Consider the following 18,105-nt stretch of genomic DNA (forward strand, 5'->3'; position numbering starts at 1 on the left):
CTGACGCCGCCGCGCGTCGCTGCAGCGTCAGCTCCGGGGCGGGGGCGGGGGCGGGGGCGGGGGCGGGCCGTGCACCGCCCTGACCGCACTGCTTGGGGGCGGCGGGCTCTGATGGCCGGCTGCCGCGCAGACGCGGTAGGGGTGCGGCGAATGAGACCTCGGTCAGCTGCGCAGAACGCTTCGCGGTTGGGCAAATGGTACGACTGCAATACTGCAGTCGAAGGCTGCGTGGTTTGTAGATGAGCTAGACAGGGAAGGAGGGGCGGGGAATTGCGCTCTGCGTTAAAAACCGGACATGGATTGTGAACATGGATTATGGAGAGCTGCCTGTGAGGAACAGCCAGGGTCAGGCAGAGAGCTCATGGGTAGCAGCAGGAACTGGTCCATTGAAGGACATCTGCTGCGTAGGGTCTACTCCAGGCTGCCTGATCAAAGGGAGCCTGTGTGTGAGGCCTTCTTGTTACAGAAGGCTCTCATCCTGATGGGGGATTTCAACCACCCAGGTGTCTGCTGGGGAAACAGGACGATGGACTGCAGGCATTCCAGGAGACTCCTGTCCTGACCCACGTGTTGGACAGACCAACCAGCAGTGAATGGAGCAGGTGCTCATCAATGCAGATGAGCTCATTAAAGAGGTTAGGGCAGCAGGCACTTGGGCTGTAGTGAACATGGCCTGCCTGAGTCAGAGATCAGGAGGAACAGGGGCCTGACAAACAGCAGAGTCGGGATCCTGAACTTCAGGAGGGTGAACTTCTGCTCAAGAAGCTGTTGGATGAGATCTTCTGTGAAACTGTTGTTAGGTGCATAGGAAGGGAACAGAGCTGGCAGCTCTTTAAAGACACCTTTCTGAGAGCATAACAGCTCTCTAACCCCCAGCATAAGAAGTCAGGCAGAGGAGGTAGGAAATGGACATGGCTGAGCAAGGACCTGGTGTTCAAACTGAGGGATAAGAAGGACATGTACAGGAAGCAGAAGCAGAAATAGGTCGTCTGGGAAGAGTACAGGGATGTTGTGCAGATGTACAGAGGTGAGATTAAGATAGATGAAAGTAAAATTGATGAGGCATTTGAAGAATAACAAGAAGGGGTTCTGCAGGTCCATTGGTCAGAAAAGACAGGCCAAGGAGTTCCCCCTCTGATAAATGAAAAGGGAGAACTGGCTACAATAGACATGGAGAAGGCCAAGGTACTTAATGAGGTATTTTCCTCAGTCTTCACTGGCAGTCAGGTTTCCCCTTGTCTCTAGCATCTCTGAACCTCTTGGTAGAGACTGGGGTAGCAAAATACCTTCCACTGTAAGAGAAAAGCAGGTCCAAGACCACCTCATGGGACTGAATGTGTACAAGTCTATGGAACACACATGTCGGAGTCCTAAAGGAACAGGCTGATAGGTTTCTAAGCTACTCTCCAGCATACTGGAAAAGTTATGACTGGTAGGCAAAGTCTCTGGTGACTGGAGAAATGACTCCCATTTTTAAGAAAGCGAGAGAGGGAATGAAGACCCAAGGAACTACAGGCCATTAGGCTATTAAGCCTCACCTCTGTGCCTGGGAAGATCATGGAACAGGTCTTTCAACACATGTGAGATGAGATTATCTAGGAAAGCCAGTTCAGTCCCATTAATGGTACATTGTGCCTTATCCTTCTAGTGGCCTTCTACAATGAAGTGATGGCATCAGTGGACAACAGAACAACGGATGTCATCTGCCTGAGCTTGTAGGCCTTGCTTGCCTTGAGCAAGGCCTTTGACAGGGTCCTACACCACATCCTTATCTCTAAATTGAGGTGGTTTTGATGAGTGAACTATTCAGTGGATAATAATTGGTTGGTTGGATAATTGCAGCCAGGGAGTTACTGTCAATGGATCTATGTCCAAGAGGAGGCCAGTGATGAGTGGTGTTCCCTTCGACTCCATCTTGAAACTGGTGCTCTTTAACAGATTTATTAATGACATAATTGACAGATTGATTACATCCTCTGCAAATGTGCAGACAATACCATGCTTAGTGGTGCTGTTCATACGACAGAACAGATGTCATCCAACAGGACCTGGACAGGCTTAAGAAGTAGGCTCATGTGAACCTAATGAGATTCAACAAAGCATTGCACTGATATGTGCACAGATAAGGAGAAAAACTTGGTGAGAGTTCAGAGAGCAGTCCTGCAGAGAAGGACTTCAGGGTTCCGGTAGATGAAAAGCTGGACACAAACCAGCAATGTGTTCTTGCTGCTTGGAAGGCCAAATGTATCCTGGTCTGGATCAAAAGCGGGGCGGCCAGCAGGATGTGGGAGGTGATTGATTGTTTCCCTCTGCTCTACCCTTTTGAGGCCCCATCTGGAGCACTGTATTCATGCCTGGTGACCCCAGCACAAAAAGATGCAGCACAGCTGTAGTGCATTATGAGGAGGATCAGAGGACCTCTCCTATGAGGAAAGGCTGAGACAGTTGGGCTTGTTCAGCCGGGAAATGGCTCCAGGGAGACTCCATTGTGGCTGTCCAATATTTAAAGGGAGCTTATTATAAACAGGATAGAGTGGGACTTTTCACACAGTCTGATGATGACAGGAAATGGTTCTAAACTAAAAGAGGGGATATTCAGATTAGATAGTAGGGGTAAATTCTTTCCCTGGGAGGGGGGGAGGCAAAGCACTGGAAGAGTTCCTCCAGAGAAGGTGTAACACCCCAATTTTTGGACGTATTCAAGGCCAGACTAGATGGGGCCCTGGGCAGCCTAATCTAAAGGGTGACAACCCTGCCCTCAGCATGGGGTTGGAAATAGATGGTCTTTAAGGTTCCAGCCAAATAAAGCCATTCTATGAGTCTCTGAGTGTGCCTGTGAAGCCAGCCCTGAGAAGACCTGTTAACAAGGAAAATAAAGCAACTCAGTTTGTTCTATTGCCAGATTCATAGAATGGCTAATTAGAAAAATATTCTAATGATGTAGCTATTAATTGCTATTAGTTATCAACAGAAAATCTCTCATCACAATTAATAGCATTGTGTCAACTTTTACACCTTTGTGTAGGGTTTTTATTAAAACTATCAGTATACTATTAAGCTTATATGATGAACACCATACTTCTTTCTTCAACAGTGGTGAGCAAATTATCTTCTGTAGTTATTCTGGACCTCCACGCTGCAAAGCAAAAAATAGACAGTTAACTATTTTTCACTAAAAGAAAGGGAAATTGAGATCCAATCTTCCTTTGCAGTTACAGATTAACAAACAAGTCCTAGATTTAACTTATTTACACTTTGATTTTTAATTTATAATGGACACGCTACACGTCAGAAAAATTATCATTAACAGCTCATTTTCCACATGGAACAATATAAACAGTATAAAAACCTCTATAACCTATATTTGCAAATGTTCCCTATTCTCTCAGATGGAAGAAATACGACTTCACTCACTTTAGAAAGGTCAGACAAACAGCGGTAGTAGTAGTTTCAGAATTTGTTTTACTGCCCAAATTCCAAAGGGCAAACTAAAAGCAAAGCCCAGGTAAGCCGCTATAATCTTTATGTGAAATCAGAAATTATTTTACAACTTGCCTCATGGTTTAAAAAAAAAAAAAAAAGGAAGTAAAGAAGTAAAGATGCATGTACCTACAGGAAAGAGATCGTTTTATTTCAAATTTAAATAGTCAACCCACTTCATGCTGAAAAATAGGTTTCCTGTACTAACACTGTTATCCTTTAAGTGTCCTTATCATTTAACAAAGCTACTGTCTAGCTCTTCAAATTCTGTGCATTCTCCCTTTTTAAGTAAAAATGTTTACATTTGAAAACTGTTACAGAAGAAAAGCAGTTTTTCCCTGACTTTACCATGTAATGCTGCCACTGCAAATATTTCAGGAAATATTTCCATCAAACTTAGCTAAAACGTTCCCAATAATTATAAGTGCAACAATTAACTTCCCATTACATAATACTTTCCAAAATAGTTTTTACGAATTTTGTGCTTCAGCCACCTGGCAAAGGCTGGTCCACAAGCAGAATTCTGTGCTGCCATCCAACATATTCACATTATACATTAAACATCTATTATAAAACAAGAAGTGACTATGCTTAATGTAGGCTCTACTTATCACTACCTGTCTACCTCTGCTTTAAATCTGGATCTCATGGCAACACCACAAGCTACTGATTAGTAAGAACTCCGAACCTCAAGGTTCAAGGATTTGTAGTTTTGGTACTGTGTATCAAAGCTGCAAAAGCTTTTCTTAACAAAAAATTATAATGTATTATCTTACGTGAAACCTTAAGAACCTGCAGAAGTAAGAAGAATGTTGGGTAAATAAGAGAACACACAACAGTTACTGAGACTTACTTGAATATATTCAATCTCTTCAACTGACATAAGTTTCCTTCTGTACTTTTGAGGTAAGATTCTTGCTAATTCAGAAGTGTCTGGTGCACCTTGTGCCCTACTAACAGGTGAAATATTTTGAAAGGCCAGTGGTCTCCCTCCTATGGACTCCTGTGCATTTGAAGCATGAGGTGATGGAACACTTGCTTGTAGAGATTCCTGTACTGAAACCCAGATTGAAAAGCAGTGTAAAGAAATGTAATGATATTGGACAATTAGACGAGTGGCAAATATGTCATTGACAATTACTTTTGTCCTAACAGATATTAATATACTCAACTAATCATATCCTGTTTTTACTCCTACTAAACACATCAAAAGCACAATGAAAATATTCTGAAATTAAAAGATAATATATTCAAGTGGAAGAAGTGTTAATATGGAAAGAAAAATGAAATCAGTAAATATCCTAACAAAGGCTTTTTTTTTTTTAAGTGGGAAGTTTTTTTTGCAGAAAAAGTATACAGTATCATAATTGTGTTGTGGAGAGGGTAATGCAGAACGACAATTAGGATGAATAACTAAGGTCCACTGAGATGATGCTTTTGTTTACTGCAACTGTAAAGAAAGACAGGTGAAAAAGAGCTAGAGGCTTACAGAAAGGTGAATGTCACAACAGTGACATACCACACCACATGCAACTCTGCACTTGTTTTTAATATTATACAACGGACAGTGAAGTGTATCAAATTATGTCAGTAATGTGCAGAATGAGGATCACATATTGAGCATCAGCGATCAAACTGTTAATGAGATGTAGTGACCAAGTAGCATATATTAAATACTTTACAGGTGAGGTCAAGGAGCAAACTTAAGGAATTTGCAAGAGGGAAGCCGCCTCCAGTTTGAGAACAGAAAACTGGTAACAAGCAGGCATGATTTATGTTACCATAAATCAGCATTTTGGATCTCAGGTCTGTCCCTCCATGTCAGGTCTTACAGCACAAATACAATTACCATGCCAGGCAGGACTGAGTTCCATAGCTATACGTTTACATCAGAAGTATTGAAGACCTCTGTATATAAAGTTAAAAGACCTGATAAAGCAGAATGCTTCCACAGGAAGCTTTTCTCAGTGCGTCTGAAAAATTATCAAGAAGAACACAACATCTAAGTGGCTGGAATAGAAGGACTCAAAATTATACAACAACCAGCATCATCAAGACTGAGCAAAGATGTTAAGATGCCTCAATACTGTCTGCACCTCTCCCTGCTGCCTCCAGCAAGATTGGTAAAGAGAAAGGAAGAGCTATAGGATGTCTGAGTCATTTGGGACAAGAATGAAAACCAGCTGCAGCAAAGTCATCCAGCCACTGTTGGTAAAAACAAACAAATTCCCACCCCCCAAAAAAAACCACAAAAGCAACAAAAAATATAACAGAAAACAGAAAAACGTCACTGAGAGGTGTAACCAAGAAGTTCTCAGTCAAAAAACTGTACCCGAAAGCTACAAATCGATCAGCTGGTTCAGTAAAGGAGGTCTCAAATAGAATGAGGAGGAAGAGAGCCCATCAACAGGCACACCAGCTGAACAGAGGGTATGCCATTATGATGAAATTCTAAAATTTCAGAGTGGAGGCAAAGGGAACAGAAAAGGAAAACAGAGAGAAGAGCTGTTTGCCAGATTTCATGCAGTTTTGGTTAGTAGGGCCTAGAATATGTTTTTGTTTCAAAAGATAAAATATATGAAAAATGAGAAACTTTTTCCAAGCTTGTTTTATATGCCATGAAAACATTTAGATTTGCCTGAGATTCTCCTCTATCATATAGTTTCAAGTCTGATATACAGTTGGAACAAAAGCATTAGTCAAGTAGAAACATGAGAACTCAGGATTGAAAAGTATCAGACCTAAGCTGCAGTTGCTTTAGCTCATCACTGTCTACCACTTCTTTTCCTTCCCTGTTTGATAGCATACCGCAATAGTAATACCATAAAAGAATTTCACTGGCCTTTCAAGCACAGAGTTTCTAACAGCAAAGCCTTGATCTGCAACATTCTGTTTGGCTGTTTGGTATAGTGAGACACAGTTACTGCTGCAGCCTTTGAGCAAATAGACAGATTGCAATTTTTGAATGGTCTATCATAGAACAAAAGTGTATGGTGGCAAAATTCTTCCGATGCAGAGATAAACAAGGTGTAAGTAACACGCTTTTTATGCCTCTAAGAAAGCACATCACTAGCATGAGAGGCGGTATGAATGACAAAGTCATCCCAAAACATAGTTCCTGACTAGTTCATAGGCATGACAGAAGTGGCACTGATGTGCACTGTAGATGCTTTGTGTAAATGGATAAACTAGCCTTACAGCTGCATTACAGATGTAATAATGCTACGACAAATATACAGAACAGTTACTCATGTACTAAGTTGCTTCCAAACGTTCTTTTTACTGAACAGTCATACTTCACACTTCAGATTGTTTTACAGAATTTGGAATCTGAAGGCAGTAGTTTCTCAAATTTAAAATTCATGTTTTTAGCCATCAATATTTGAACATTAGGAAAAAAAAAGAAAAAGAAGAATCTTTAGATGTCTAAGCAAGTCTTCCAGGAGATAATTCTGGTGCTGAAAATTTTTGACCTGAGTATTAGGAAAAAAAATAAAACAAAAAAAAATAAAAGAGAGCAATGTAAGACAGCTTTCTAAGATATTTCCTATTTAAATAAGACATTTGCTATTTTAGTTTCAAATGCTTTGTTGACTCCAAAGAGAAACAACAACATTCAGCTTACATAGCTTTGATGTCTAAATATAGCATCTTCAGTACTGAACATCAACACAGCTATAGGTATAGATTGATGTCTCAAAGATGGCCACGGAAATATTTTTTTTTTCTCAGCACTGATTAATAAGACCAGGAAACACTTCTTAAAACTTACAGTGGGATAGCTCTGCCACCTGCAACCAAGGTTTTAAAATAAAACAAACACTAAATACCACAAAAATCAAGAAAAGAAGAGATGAGGAAAATACAACAACATTTCTGTAAACATCACTGAATCCTTAAAGCTGACCTTGGCACAACCAGCTCAGGTGAATATGAGTACGTGCAAAAAAGGGACTTTGTGTGAGTAGGAAATCTTCAAGGATCTGGTCTGACCAAGGAACAGATGGAAGAAATAGACATGCATTATTATTTGTACTCCTCCAGTTGTAGAGAAGACATCAAAGAGTCATTTCAACCTAAAAGCGGGGAACTCATGGATAAACTAAAAGAAAATAAGAAATTAAATGTGGAAAAGGGGCCTGTCCACCTGGGATAAATACAGGAATGTTGCCAGGGCCCATAGGGATACAACGAAGAAGGCTAAGGCCCTCTTGATATTAAACCTTGCCAACAAGGAAAAGGATAACACAAAAAAATTTCTTTAAAGTATGTCAACAGTAGAAGGAAGATGAGGGAAAATGTAGGTCCCCTAACAAATGAAATCGGTGCCCTGGTAAAAGGGGATAGTAAGAAGGCAGAGGTTCTGAATGCCCTCTTTGTTTCAGTCTCTAATGCTAAAACTAGCCCTCAGGAATCCCAGACCCTTGAGGTAAGAGAAAGAGTGTGGGAAAGGAAGAGTTTTTGTAGGTTAAGGTGGATCTGGTCAGAAAGCACCTAGCCAAAATCCAACAAAACACACACCTATGGCCTACAACAGATTGCACTCACGTGCTGAGAACTGACAGAGGTGATTGCTGAACTGTTCTCTATTGTTTTTGAAAAGTCTTGGCAAATGGGAGAGATGTCTGAAGACTGGAGGACAGCCAATGTCAGTCTTCAGAAAGGGAGAGGAGGAGGATCGCAGAAACTACAGGCCAGTCAGCCTCACCTCTGCCCTAGAAAGGTGACAGAACAACTTCTTCTGGATGCCATCTCCAAGCAATTGGAAGAGCAGAAGGTTATCAGGAGGAGTCAACATAGATTCACCAAAGAGAAATCATGCTTGACCAAGTGATAATGTTCTATGATGTCATCAGTGGCTGAATAGATGGGGAGTGAGCAATGGATGTTGTGTAGCTTGACTTCAGCAAGGCATTTGACACTGTCTCCCACAACATCCTTGTTATGAAAATTAAAAAATGTGGGATACATCAGTGGACAGTGAGGTGGATTGAGAACTGGTTGACTAGCCGAGCTCTGAGGGCTGTATCAGTAGTGCAGAGTGGTTGGAGGCCAGCAACAGAGCGGTGTTCTCCAGGGGTCGGTTCTGGATCCAGTTTTGTTCAACATCTTCATCAGTGACCTGGATGAAGGGATAAAGTCCACCCTCGAGGAATTTGCTGATGATACAAAACTGGGAGGAATGGCTGAAGGCTGTGCTGCCATTCAACAAGACCTGGACAGACTGGAGAGTTGGGAGCAACGTGATAAGATTGAACAAGAGCAAAGCAAGTGTAGAGTCTTGCACCCAGTGAGGAATAATCTCATGCATATTACAGGTTAGGAGTGACCTACTGGAAAGGAGCTCTGCAGAGAAGGACCTGGGGGTCGCAGACAACAGGTTGGCCATGAACCAGCAGTTGAGCCCTAGTTGCTAGAAAGGCCAATGATATCCTGGGGTGCATTAGAAAGAATGTGGCCAGCAGGTTAAGGAAAGGAATTCTCTCCCTCTTCTCTGCCCTGGTGAGGCCACATTTAGACTACTGTGTCCAGTTCTGGGCTCCCTAGTTCAAAAAAGGAGTCCAGTGGAGGGCCACAAAGATGATTAAAAGCCTGTGCAAGGAAAGGCTGAGTAACCTGGGTTTGTTCTGTCTGGTGAGAAGAAAACTGCAGGGGAACTCAGTAAATGTTTATGAATATCTAATTGGAGGTAGGAGGCAAATGGATGAGGCCAAGCTCTTTTGGTGGCATTGTGGCGTGGCAAGAGGACAAAGAGAAATGGCCTAAAACTTGAACACAGAAAGTTCTGTACTAACATGCAAAAGAACTTCTTTACAGTAAGGATGACAGAGCAACTACAACAGGCTGCCCAGGGAGGTTGTGAAGTCTTCTTCTATGGAGATATTCAAGACCCACCTGGACACTTACTTGTCTGACCTGCTGCAAAGTATCTGCTCTAGCAGGGTTTTGGACTCATGATTTCTCATGAGGTCTCTTCCAACCCCTATGATTCTGTAAAACAATCCTTTTTCAGAAACTTTACTCTGAATCAGTGGAGTCATTTGGCTGAAGCAGAAAGTGCATTCTGGTATATAACCGGTAAGGCAACGAGATCTGGGGCCTGCTGCATCCCCAGGGAAAACACTTACTTTTAGGCCTGGGACCGCTTTTTCTGTCCGGGAACTTAATCAGCGGAGTATGTGGCTTCACTACCTGCAACGTAACAAGGCAGAAGAGAAAATAAGGTGAATAAGGTGTACTTCCGACAAACACCAACATCGCAGTAATACAAAGGGACACGCACCGTTATACAGCCCTCCATACCGCTGCTCTGCGCACTGCCAGCTTGACCACCTCAGCGGCCGCCTTTTCGCTTCCAGCCATGGAGGAACTTCACCTCTGAAGGTCTTCCTCCGCCCTCGCGGCCCAACAGGGGCGGCGCTTTCCCTTCGCCTCCTTCGGCCACCGCCGCGCGGCTTAGGGAGCCCCGAGCAGCTCACAGAGCGCCGCGCACCGCGGGACCCGCTCCTGGCCGGCCCCGCCGCCCGCCCCCTCGCCAGTCCAAGGACACCGCCGGCCTCCCCGGGGCAGCCCGGGCCCAGGCCTCTCCGGGCCCCGCCGGCCGCGAGCGGGGCCCCTCGGCCACGCCAAGCTGCCGGCCCCGCCACCGCACTGTTTGCGCCGTGCCCTCGCGGAGTGCGCCGGTACCTGCACGACTCGAGCGGCCGCCGCCATCTTGCTGCCCATGGTGCCCCCCGCCGCACGCAACGCCGCCCGCACGAGGGGCAGCGCCGCGCCCCGCCCCGCGGGCAGAGCGAGCAGAACGGGCGGGGCCGCAGGGCGCCAGGCGGGGCGACCGCGGGAGGTGACTCCGCCCTTTTGAAAAGCAGGCGCCTCGCCATAGCAGAAAGTCATCTTTATTTAGGCCGTTAGACGCAGACAGGTTTAGCCGATCGAGTACAGGTCAGGCACGGCAGCGTTGAAGGTGGGGCGCTGCTCGCACGCGCGAAGCCGCTCTCCTCACCTCAGTCCAGTTTTCCAGGTGGGACCGCCGCAGCAGCGGGTGCTCCACCTAGCTAATCACATTGCAGTGCAGAAACACACTTCAGAGCACACAGAAAACGTCCAGAGCTTAAAATGAGGTTAGGAGCAAGTTGTGCAGCCTGAGCTCTGCATGGGCCGTGGTGCCCACAGCCTGGTGGCACAGGGCCACACGGGCACCTCTCTGTGCAGGTTGGTGGCAGGGCTGCACTGTCAGCCCCTCTGCCTAAGTGATCGTAACACACAGGTTATTTCTTGTACTGTTGCTACATTTCATGGGGAAATGAGCTCTTGGCATAGCACAGCTCAAGCTCACTCTTCAGCTCCTTTAGTCAGCTATGCAATAGGTATTGTCACATCTGTTATCTACCAAGTTAGAATATCATTTTGGAAAAATGAGTGGCACGGCTACATCCTGGGTCTGTAGATAAGAGAAATTTCAGAAAGGTTGAAATCTCATATTGAAAGGCTGATTTCACTAAATAAGATACAATGTGTTAAGTAAGTACAGTCTACAATTAAACACCATCTTGCCGACTACAAGAGATTCTGAATGGAGATATCTTTCTCAAGCTGTAGAATAATTGCTTTTAAGGATGGATCTTTCATCCAGTTGACTTGGCATCCAACTATGATATTCTGCAAGACAGAAAAACCATAGTTTAAAAACCACAAATGTCTTCAAAAAAGGATCAAAAGGTGAGCGTTGGCTTTTTTATCTGCTTTTTTCTTTCCAAATTTGGAAGTCCTTGACACTGAAAGCATTTTTTTCAGTGCCTGGCAGGACTAGGGGAGGGAGGAGATCTTATTGTCAACACAAGGGCAAAAAACAAGCAAACTAAACAGCCCTTTAGATTTTCTGCTGGTGCTGGCACACTATTCCTATTTTAAAGATAGCCATTTAAGAGGTTTGTTTACTCTTCTTTTTAACCACATGAAAGAAAGTTTGCCCTAACACACAATGATACAGTTTCTAACATTCTCACTTTGCCTTTCTGGATTGAACATGGGAATTTTTAAATTTAACCAAAAAGACTTGTCCATTTCTGTCATTTAGAACATAAATAGAACTAGTTAAACGTAACACAGAACCCACTAAAACATTCAATTTCCCATTCTTAGTGAGAAGAAACACATTTCAAACCACTGGTAGACAAAGCATGCAACACAAAAACACGTGGCTTTTTTTCTGTTCTTGATATTCTTCTAAGCATATGAATTCACAGAATAGTTATATCCTGTCTTCCATCTAAACACCTCAACACGCATGTGTATTTAAAGAAACTGCATTCTTCACTGCATTTCCATAACTGATTAGACAAACTCATAGCTCTTGTAATTCACTGTGCCTCTCATCTCTGCATTAATTAGGTCACTGATCTGCAAAGTAAGGTGTTGCAAGTGATGCTGTGAAAAGACAAGTACCAGCCAGCAGCGGAGCTTTAGTAGAGCCCCTCTAAGCACAGGATGTTGCAGGAAGCTCTCCTCCTACTCAAATCTCGTATCAGTTTTCTACCTTACTTCGCATGATGCCAAACTCCAGGAAATCTGCCAGCCAGATTTACTAATACAGACTATTCAGCAGTAGCTGACAGATGAGTAACCAAGAGCATGAAGGCTACGCTGATGAAAACATTTAAAAACATTTTCACAACACTGTGAAGGGCAACATGTAATTAGAAGCAGTCTGGCTCACTGGTATCACAAGTTTAAGACCTACTTATTCATTCTGGTTTGATGGGTGTAGGGGTGACTCACGATGTAAGGAAATATGGCCTCTGCCATGATAGACACACTTCTGGAAAATGCATTATTTATGTAGTTTTAAGGGAATAGAGAGATGGACATTGATAGACTGTTTCTAAACTCTGTAAGTAATTTTTCCATACAAGCTCCTAATAATTTAACACTTTTGGTTTTTAAAACAATAAGGTATGCCTTACTGCAGTTTTTTTAATTTGATGCTGTTATAAAAAGATTTTAGAAAACACAGTTTTGTTTGAAGTTACATTCAGTAGTTATCTTTTTGTAGTGCAAACTACAAACTGCTTCTGAAAGCTATAATATTACCTGGAGTATATTCTGAATTAACACAATCACCTTCCTTTCATACTGTACATTCCTATGGAGTAACTTCAACTTTTCACTGATTTTCATTCTTGCTACTTCCTTTTTTTTCCTCATTGTGGTAGAAACTCGCAGCGCCTTCTCTCCTTCGGCCTGTTTCAGAACTGTTTCATTATTAGGAAAACAAAGCATTCAAAAATTGATTAGTGGGCAGAAGACCTAAAGAGCTGCTTCTTGCTTGTAGACATTCCACTGTAATAGATCAAACTCATTCCATCCCTTTCCTCCAACGCACCTTCCACGAGAAACAAATGCTGTGGGTATCTGGTACCAACATACACCGACTGGTTCCCTGGCAGCTAACAAAACTGTCTGCATTTCCATCAGACATGGACGCTGATTTGAACACCTGTCCCACACCCTGTCTTCATTTGGCACAATTTTACAGACAGAGGCATTTCAGATCTTTTTCCCTTTCTCAAATGTGATGGAAAGCAAATTCAAAAGCCACACAAGGGACACATGGACAATACCAGTAATATTACCCCTAGAAAACTAGGCTAAAAGTTAGGATGAATAAGGGAGAGTTCTTAAATAGAAAGCATGAACAGGAAGCCCTGACCCAGTATTCCTTCCCTTATTTCTCAAGATATTATTGAAAAGTTATTTCAAATCTAAGTTTGATCCACCGTAATAAGCATATTGAATAACAAGACCTATACGGCTACACAAGTTCTTTGTACGTAAATCCACTCACTCCTAATTCACAAACATTTAACAAAAGTACAATTTGACAAAAAAAATATCCTTTAGGCCTCTAAGAACTGATCTGAGTTCATAAGTGAAGTGTAACCTGCTGGGGAGCTTGAACTGAATATTGAAACATCATCACCATTTTTTTAGCACACTCTTGTATCTCTGGCCTACTATCTGACTGATATAATTGTATCAGTCTTACTTTCATGTAGACGTCATACAAGCTTATTTTTATATACTTCACACACCCCTCTTCAGAATTTTTATAACTGTATCGGGAATTTCATAGTTACTTAATATTTCTGAAGAAGAAGTTTAAGATGTGAACCATATTTTTAATTAAAAAGCAAAACCAATATATATAAAACACTTACGGTATCTTCTCCTTCTAATGTCATTCAAATTCTCTCTAATCACACGTGCTTGCTGAAAGAAAAAAAGATCCTGGACTGTTATCTCCTATAAATATTGATGATGCTAATTCAGTCTGCAGAAACAGTTAAGTGCAGCTTTAGAAGCAGACATTTTCACATATTCATATTAAGTAACCATTTTGCTAATTTTAACGACCCTAGGAACCACATTTGGGCCACATATCTACTTCAAATGACTTGTGCATTCCTGTCACTTGAAACTGTTCCTTTGTCCGTACTGAAGTTGGCAGGCCTGTGTAACTGCAACAGAAGGTACAACCGACTCTTACCTGATGAGCTTGAAATATTTCGCAGTTGAGCTTGATTATGTCTTTCATTCTTTCCATAATTAGTCTAATGAAGGAAATAAAGTTACATTATTTATGACCATTATGATGCGTCAACAACATAAATGCTTTAACCAAAGTTATTTAATCAAAAAATGGCCATTTATCTTAACACCAAAATAAAGGGTACTATACCAAATATAGTTATAAGCACTATATAGTCTCCTTATTTCCACCCAGTTTTGCTAATGTTTCAGTTAAATTTGTCTGATACTTTGAGTCATAAAGCCTGTGAAACAAGGAAGCCAAAGCACTCGAGAATGACAAGCGATGGAGCTCCTGATGGAGTTCCAGTTCAGGCCTGTGGCAGGGATGTAATGGAGATCAGATGGAGTGCCTGCCTAAGAATGTGGCTGTTCAGGTCTCTGGATGCAAGGAATGTCAGAGCCTGCTGCTGCTGCTAGAGTGGCAGGGATACTACCTGCATGAGCTGTGAACACGTATAAGATCTGCTCAGCCTGGTGGCAGAACTCAAGGAGCAGGTGGAGAGGTTGAGGAGCATCAGGGACTGTGAGCAGGAGTTAGAGAGGTGGAGTAACTCCCTGCCATAACTGTGAGAAAGGCACTGTGGTGATACACCCCAAACAGTGGTGGATCCCCTCCCTGTCAGTGTTAGGCAGAGGGAGGGGACCTAGGAGACAAGGGAGGAATGGAATCAGATCCCAGCTCAGTGTTACAGGCAAACCCTGTCCCTACCTACCTCAATTCCCCAGATACTCCTACATAATAAGTTTGAGGCTCTGGATCTCAAGAAGTGAGTGAGGACACATGGAAAGTCCACCCAGCAGTTGTCTAGTGTGAGGCAATCGACTCCATGCCTCAAGACTGCCTGTGCCAAGGAGGAAAAAAGGGTAGTCATAGGCAACTCCCGTCTGAGGGAAAAGGAAGGCCCCATATATTGGCCACACTCTATCTGTAGGAAAGTGTGCTACCTCCCTGAGGCCGAGGTCAGGGACTGGGGCTGAGGCAAATGGCAGCAGGCAAACTATGACTTAGTTTCCATTATGGAAACATGGTGGGATTGCTCCCATGACTGGAGTATTGCAGTAGATGGCTATAAGCTTTTCAGAAGAGATAGGTATGGAAGGAGAGGGGCAGCAGCCTGGCTCTCTGCCTTAGAGAGTGTTTTTAAGTTGCTGAGCTCAGAGCTGGGAATGATAAGCTTCAGTCTCTATTGGCAAGGATTGGGGAAGGGCCAACAAGGTTGATATCCTGGTGGGGGATCTGTTATAGACTGCTTAATTAGGATGAAGAGACAGACAAGGCTTTCTGTGAGCAGCTGACAGAAGCTGTGTGATCACCAGCCCTTGTTCTCACGGGGGACTTCAGGTTCCCTGATATATGGTGGAAATATAACACAGTGCAGAAACAGCAGTCTAAGTTTCTAGTGTGTGGAAGTTAACTTCCTGATACAGCTGGTAAGAGAACCTACTATGGAAGCACCCTGCTAGACCTGCTATTCACGAACAGGGAAGGACTAACGGGAGGTGTGGAGGTTGAGAGCTGTCTTGGAGAGTGATCATGAAACAATAGAGTTCTCCATTCTTCATGAAGTCAGGAAGGGGCCAACAAAACTGCTACTTTGGACTTCCAGAGGGCAGACTTTGAACTATTCAGGACCCTGAATCCTTGGGATTCAGTCCTGAAGGGTAAGGGGTCCGGGAAAGCCAGAGCTCCTTGAGAAGGAAGTCTTAGAGGTGCAGGAACAGGCTGTCTTCCTGTGCTGTTCCTGTAACTGGCAGGGAAGAAAACTGGCATGGTTGAACAGGGAACTTTTTCTGCGGCTCCAGGAGAAAAAGAGTGTCTACCTCCTGTGGAAAAAGGGACAGGCAACTTGTGGAGAGTATAAAGAAGTTGTTAGGATATGTAGGGAGAAAATCAGAAAGGCGAAAGCTAAGCTTGAACTCAAAAAACCTTACCGTGTGCAACCATCATTTTGTTTAACTTTCTTTCTCAGAGCATCCGTAAGCTGAATCCTGGGTGGTAAACAGAAGAAACATATCTCTGATGAACATTGACAGAAACAGAGATTTCAACTGAGAGATTATTTTGGTAAATATGCATTGGAAATGCATATTAAAAAAAAAAAGCAACAAAACAACCACAACAGTAACTTTCAAATGTCAAACTTGTTAAATACTGAAGCTTCATTCTCAGGACAAGAAAAGTGTATCAATCAACCATTTGTAGGAGTAACAATGCATTTCTCTCTTGACAAATATGCTTCAGACACCATTAGTCCCAGTCTGCAGGAGGGATGCTGGGCAAAGGTAGGAATTCAAATGAACAGTCATGCAACACAGGAGACACAAAACTATCACCCCCCACCCTTTCATAGGAATTTGTTAAATACTACCAACAACTTTGTTTCTAGATATACATACAAACTGCCTTTTTGTAATTCTGCAGGATCTCAGAGGCTTACATGTGTTTCTATTCATTTATTGTTATTTCCTATGGTACCTGCCTTTTTGTTCCTGGGGTTTCAATGGTGTTAAATCTCTCATGTTGGCAACACACACTACATCACTTTGAAATCCTATTTTAATTAGAATTATGCAATTGTGCATGCATGTGCACACAGATAAAGCAGCAGAAAGCCTCCAGCTAAATGGGAAGAAAAGCCACCTACCTTCGTAAGGCTAATGCTTTGCTTTCAAAGGCAGTTTTTACTTTCCCCAATTCTTCCAAACTTTCTTTGCCACTGAAAAAAAAAAACCCAACCAAACATGAAAAGAACAAAGAAGTTAAAAAGCAATCTCCAATTCTTTACTTGCTCTCTGCAATGAGTTTTTCCTCTAAGCTAAAAATTATTCAAGTTTCATATTTTAACATGGTGAAATATGCTACTGAATTCCAGCCATCACCAGAAGGACTGCAAATGTACATGGCAGGAATCAAGGCAGATACAGAACTATACTAGAAGATGGAGAGGAATATCTCTTTGCCATAGTTCCTTCACTCGCTTTAACTGAACCCTTACAAAGTAAGGATCGTCACGAGGAGTTCTTACCAAGCAGTGATAACCAGAAGAGCATTTCTGGCGTGTTTTAACTGCAGAACGGTTGGGAACCGAACCGAGAAGTTTGACCGTAAGGAATCGCATACCTTTCGACGAAGCTTAACTCCATACCATTGTTGCACTCTTCACCTGCAAAGCAAGAGCATCAGTTCAGCGCCGCAGGCGTGCCGGAGCGCGGCTCACGGCGCCCCCCTTCCCCGCCCGTCGCATCGCGCCGCCCGCCCGCCCGCTGCGCCAGAGGAACGATTCGGCTTTCGAGTGCTTCCATTTGTAGCTCGAGGGACGTGCCGACGGCGAAAAGGGACGCGGGGGAATGAAAAGCGACAAGAACGGCTCACGCCCCCATGGGGCGGGGGAGAGAACCCCGGCGGCTGCTTACTGTGGGGGCAGGCGGTGCTGAACTCCATCGCCAGCTGCTTCAGGTGCGTCCTCACGCTGCAATGGAGCGAAGGACACCGTCAGGCCCGCTAGCCCTCCCGCGCGCCGCTCTCAAGGCCACCGTCCGCGCGGCGCTCCCGCCCCGCCCCGCCCCGCGGCACGAACCAGAGATGCTCCAGGACGTCCCGCTTCGCGTTCGAATCGGCCGCATCCTCGGCCTCGGCGCCCGGCACGGGCCCAACGGACTCCGACAGCCGCCCCGCCATTGCCTCTCCTTCAAACAGCCGCGCTCCCGTCAACCAGCGCGAGCCGCCCGGCCGCGCGCACTTCCGCCCGTGCACCGCGGCCAATGGCGGCAGCGCCCCGCTTCTCCTAGGGGCGGAGCGTCGGCGTCTGTAGGCAGGGCGCTGCCACTGCCGCCAGGGGAAAAACAGCGATACGTGACGCTCGGGTGCTCGCTTAGCGTCGCCGCTCGCCCGTCAGCCACGGCTCCCGCCCGCGGACCCGCAGCTCAGAACAGACGGGACGAGGTTGCAGCGGGAAACAACAATCTTTATTATTAGAAGTGAAATACGTAAGACAGAATAAATAGAAACTCGTTGCTGACACTACTGGAATTGAC

General features: G+C 44.1%; 2 protein-coding genes across 3 annotated transcripts; both read right to left on the reverse strand.

The window, feature by feature from the left end:
- Positions 1 to 2,992: 2,992 nt before the first annotated feature.
- On the reverse strand, positions 2,993 to 10,250 carry MRPS36 (mitochondrial ribosomal protein S36). Of its 2 annotated transcripts, none has more exons than XM_042825979.1 (4): positions 10,168 to 10,250; positions 9,609 to 9,672; positions 4,334 to 4,536; positions 2,993 to 3,136 (listed from the first exon to the last, which is right to left on the reverse strand). In XM_042825979.1, the coding sequence occupies exons 1-4, from the start codon at positions 10,204 to 10,206 to the stop codon at positions 3,119 to 3,121; spliced, it is 324 nt and encodes a 107-aa protein (XP_042681913.1). In that variant the 5' UTR covers positions 10,207 to 10,250; the 3' UTR covers positions 2,993 to 3,118. The 2 variants fall into 2 exon arrangements, with proteins under 2 accessions (XP_042681913.1, XP_042681914.1); XM_042825980.1 differs by lacking the exon at positions 10,168 to 10,250 and adding an exon at positions 9,764 to 9,902.
- A 110-nt stretch (positions 10,251 to 10,360) lies between these two features.
- Positions 10,361 to 17,763, reverse strand: CENPH (centromere protein H). Its single transcript, XM_042825722.1, has 9 exons — positions 17,649 to 17,763; positions 17,485 to 17,540; positions 17,192 to 17,234; positions 16,716 to 16,787; positions 16,003 to 16,059; positions 14,027 to 14,090; positions 13,698 to 13,749; positions 12,571 to 12,731; positions 10,361 to 11,139 (listed from the first exon to the last, which is right to left on the reverse strand). The coding sequence occupies exons 1-9, from the start codon at positions 17,747 to 17,749 to the stop codon at positions 11,038 to 11,040; spliced, it is 708 nt and encodes a 235-aa protein (XP_042681656.1). The 5' UTR covers positions 17,750 to 17,763; the 3' UTR covers positions 10,361 to 11,037.
- Positions 17,764 to 18,105: the final 342 nt, after the last annotated feature.

Source organism: Centrocercus urophasianus, unplaced genomic scaffold, assembly GCF_019232065.1.
Source record: "Centrocercus urophasianus isolate 14NV4802_14NV808 unplaced genomic scaffold, USGS_Curo_1.0 seq_25, whole genome shotgun sequence".
Taxonomy (NCBI): Eukaryota; Metazoa; Chordata; class Aves; order Galliformes; family Phasianidae; genus Centrocercus; species Centrocercus urophasianus.

What these genes read in the sequence shown, in the direction of transcription:
- MRPS36 (XM_042825979.1), bottom strand. Translation starts at nt 10,206, where the DNA reads ATGGGCAGCAAGATGGCGGCGGCCGCTCGAGTCGTGCAG. An exon ending in CGGCCGCTCGAGTCGTGCAG is followed by an intron (nt 9,673 to 10,167) that starts GTACCGGCGCAC and finishes GTTACGTTGCAG; the next exon opens with GTAGTGAAGCCACATACTCC. An exon ending in AAGCGGTCCCAGGCCTAAAA is followed by an intron (nt 4,537 to 9,608) that starts GTAAGTGTTTTC and finishes TCTGGGTTTCAG; the next exon opens with TACAGGAATCTCTACAAGCA.
- CENPH (XM_042825722.1), bottom strand. Translation starts at nt 17,749, where the DNA reads ATGGCGGGGCGGCTGTCGGAGTCCGTTGGGCCCGTGCCGGGCGCCGAG. An exon ending in AAAGCATTAGCCTTACGAAG is followed by an intron (nt 16,060 to 16,715) that starts GTAGGTGGCTTT and finishes TTTACCACCCAG; the next exon opens with GATTCAGCTTACGGATGCTC. An exon ending in CATTAGAAGGAGAAGATACC is followed by an intron (nt 12,732 to 13,697) that starts GTAAGTGTTTTA and finishes ATAATGAAACAG; the next exon opens with TTCTGAAACAGGCCGAAGGA.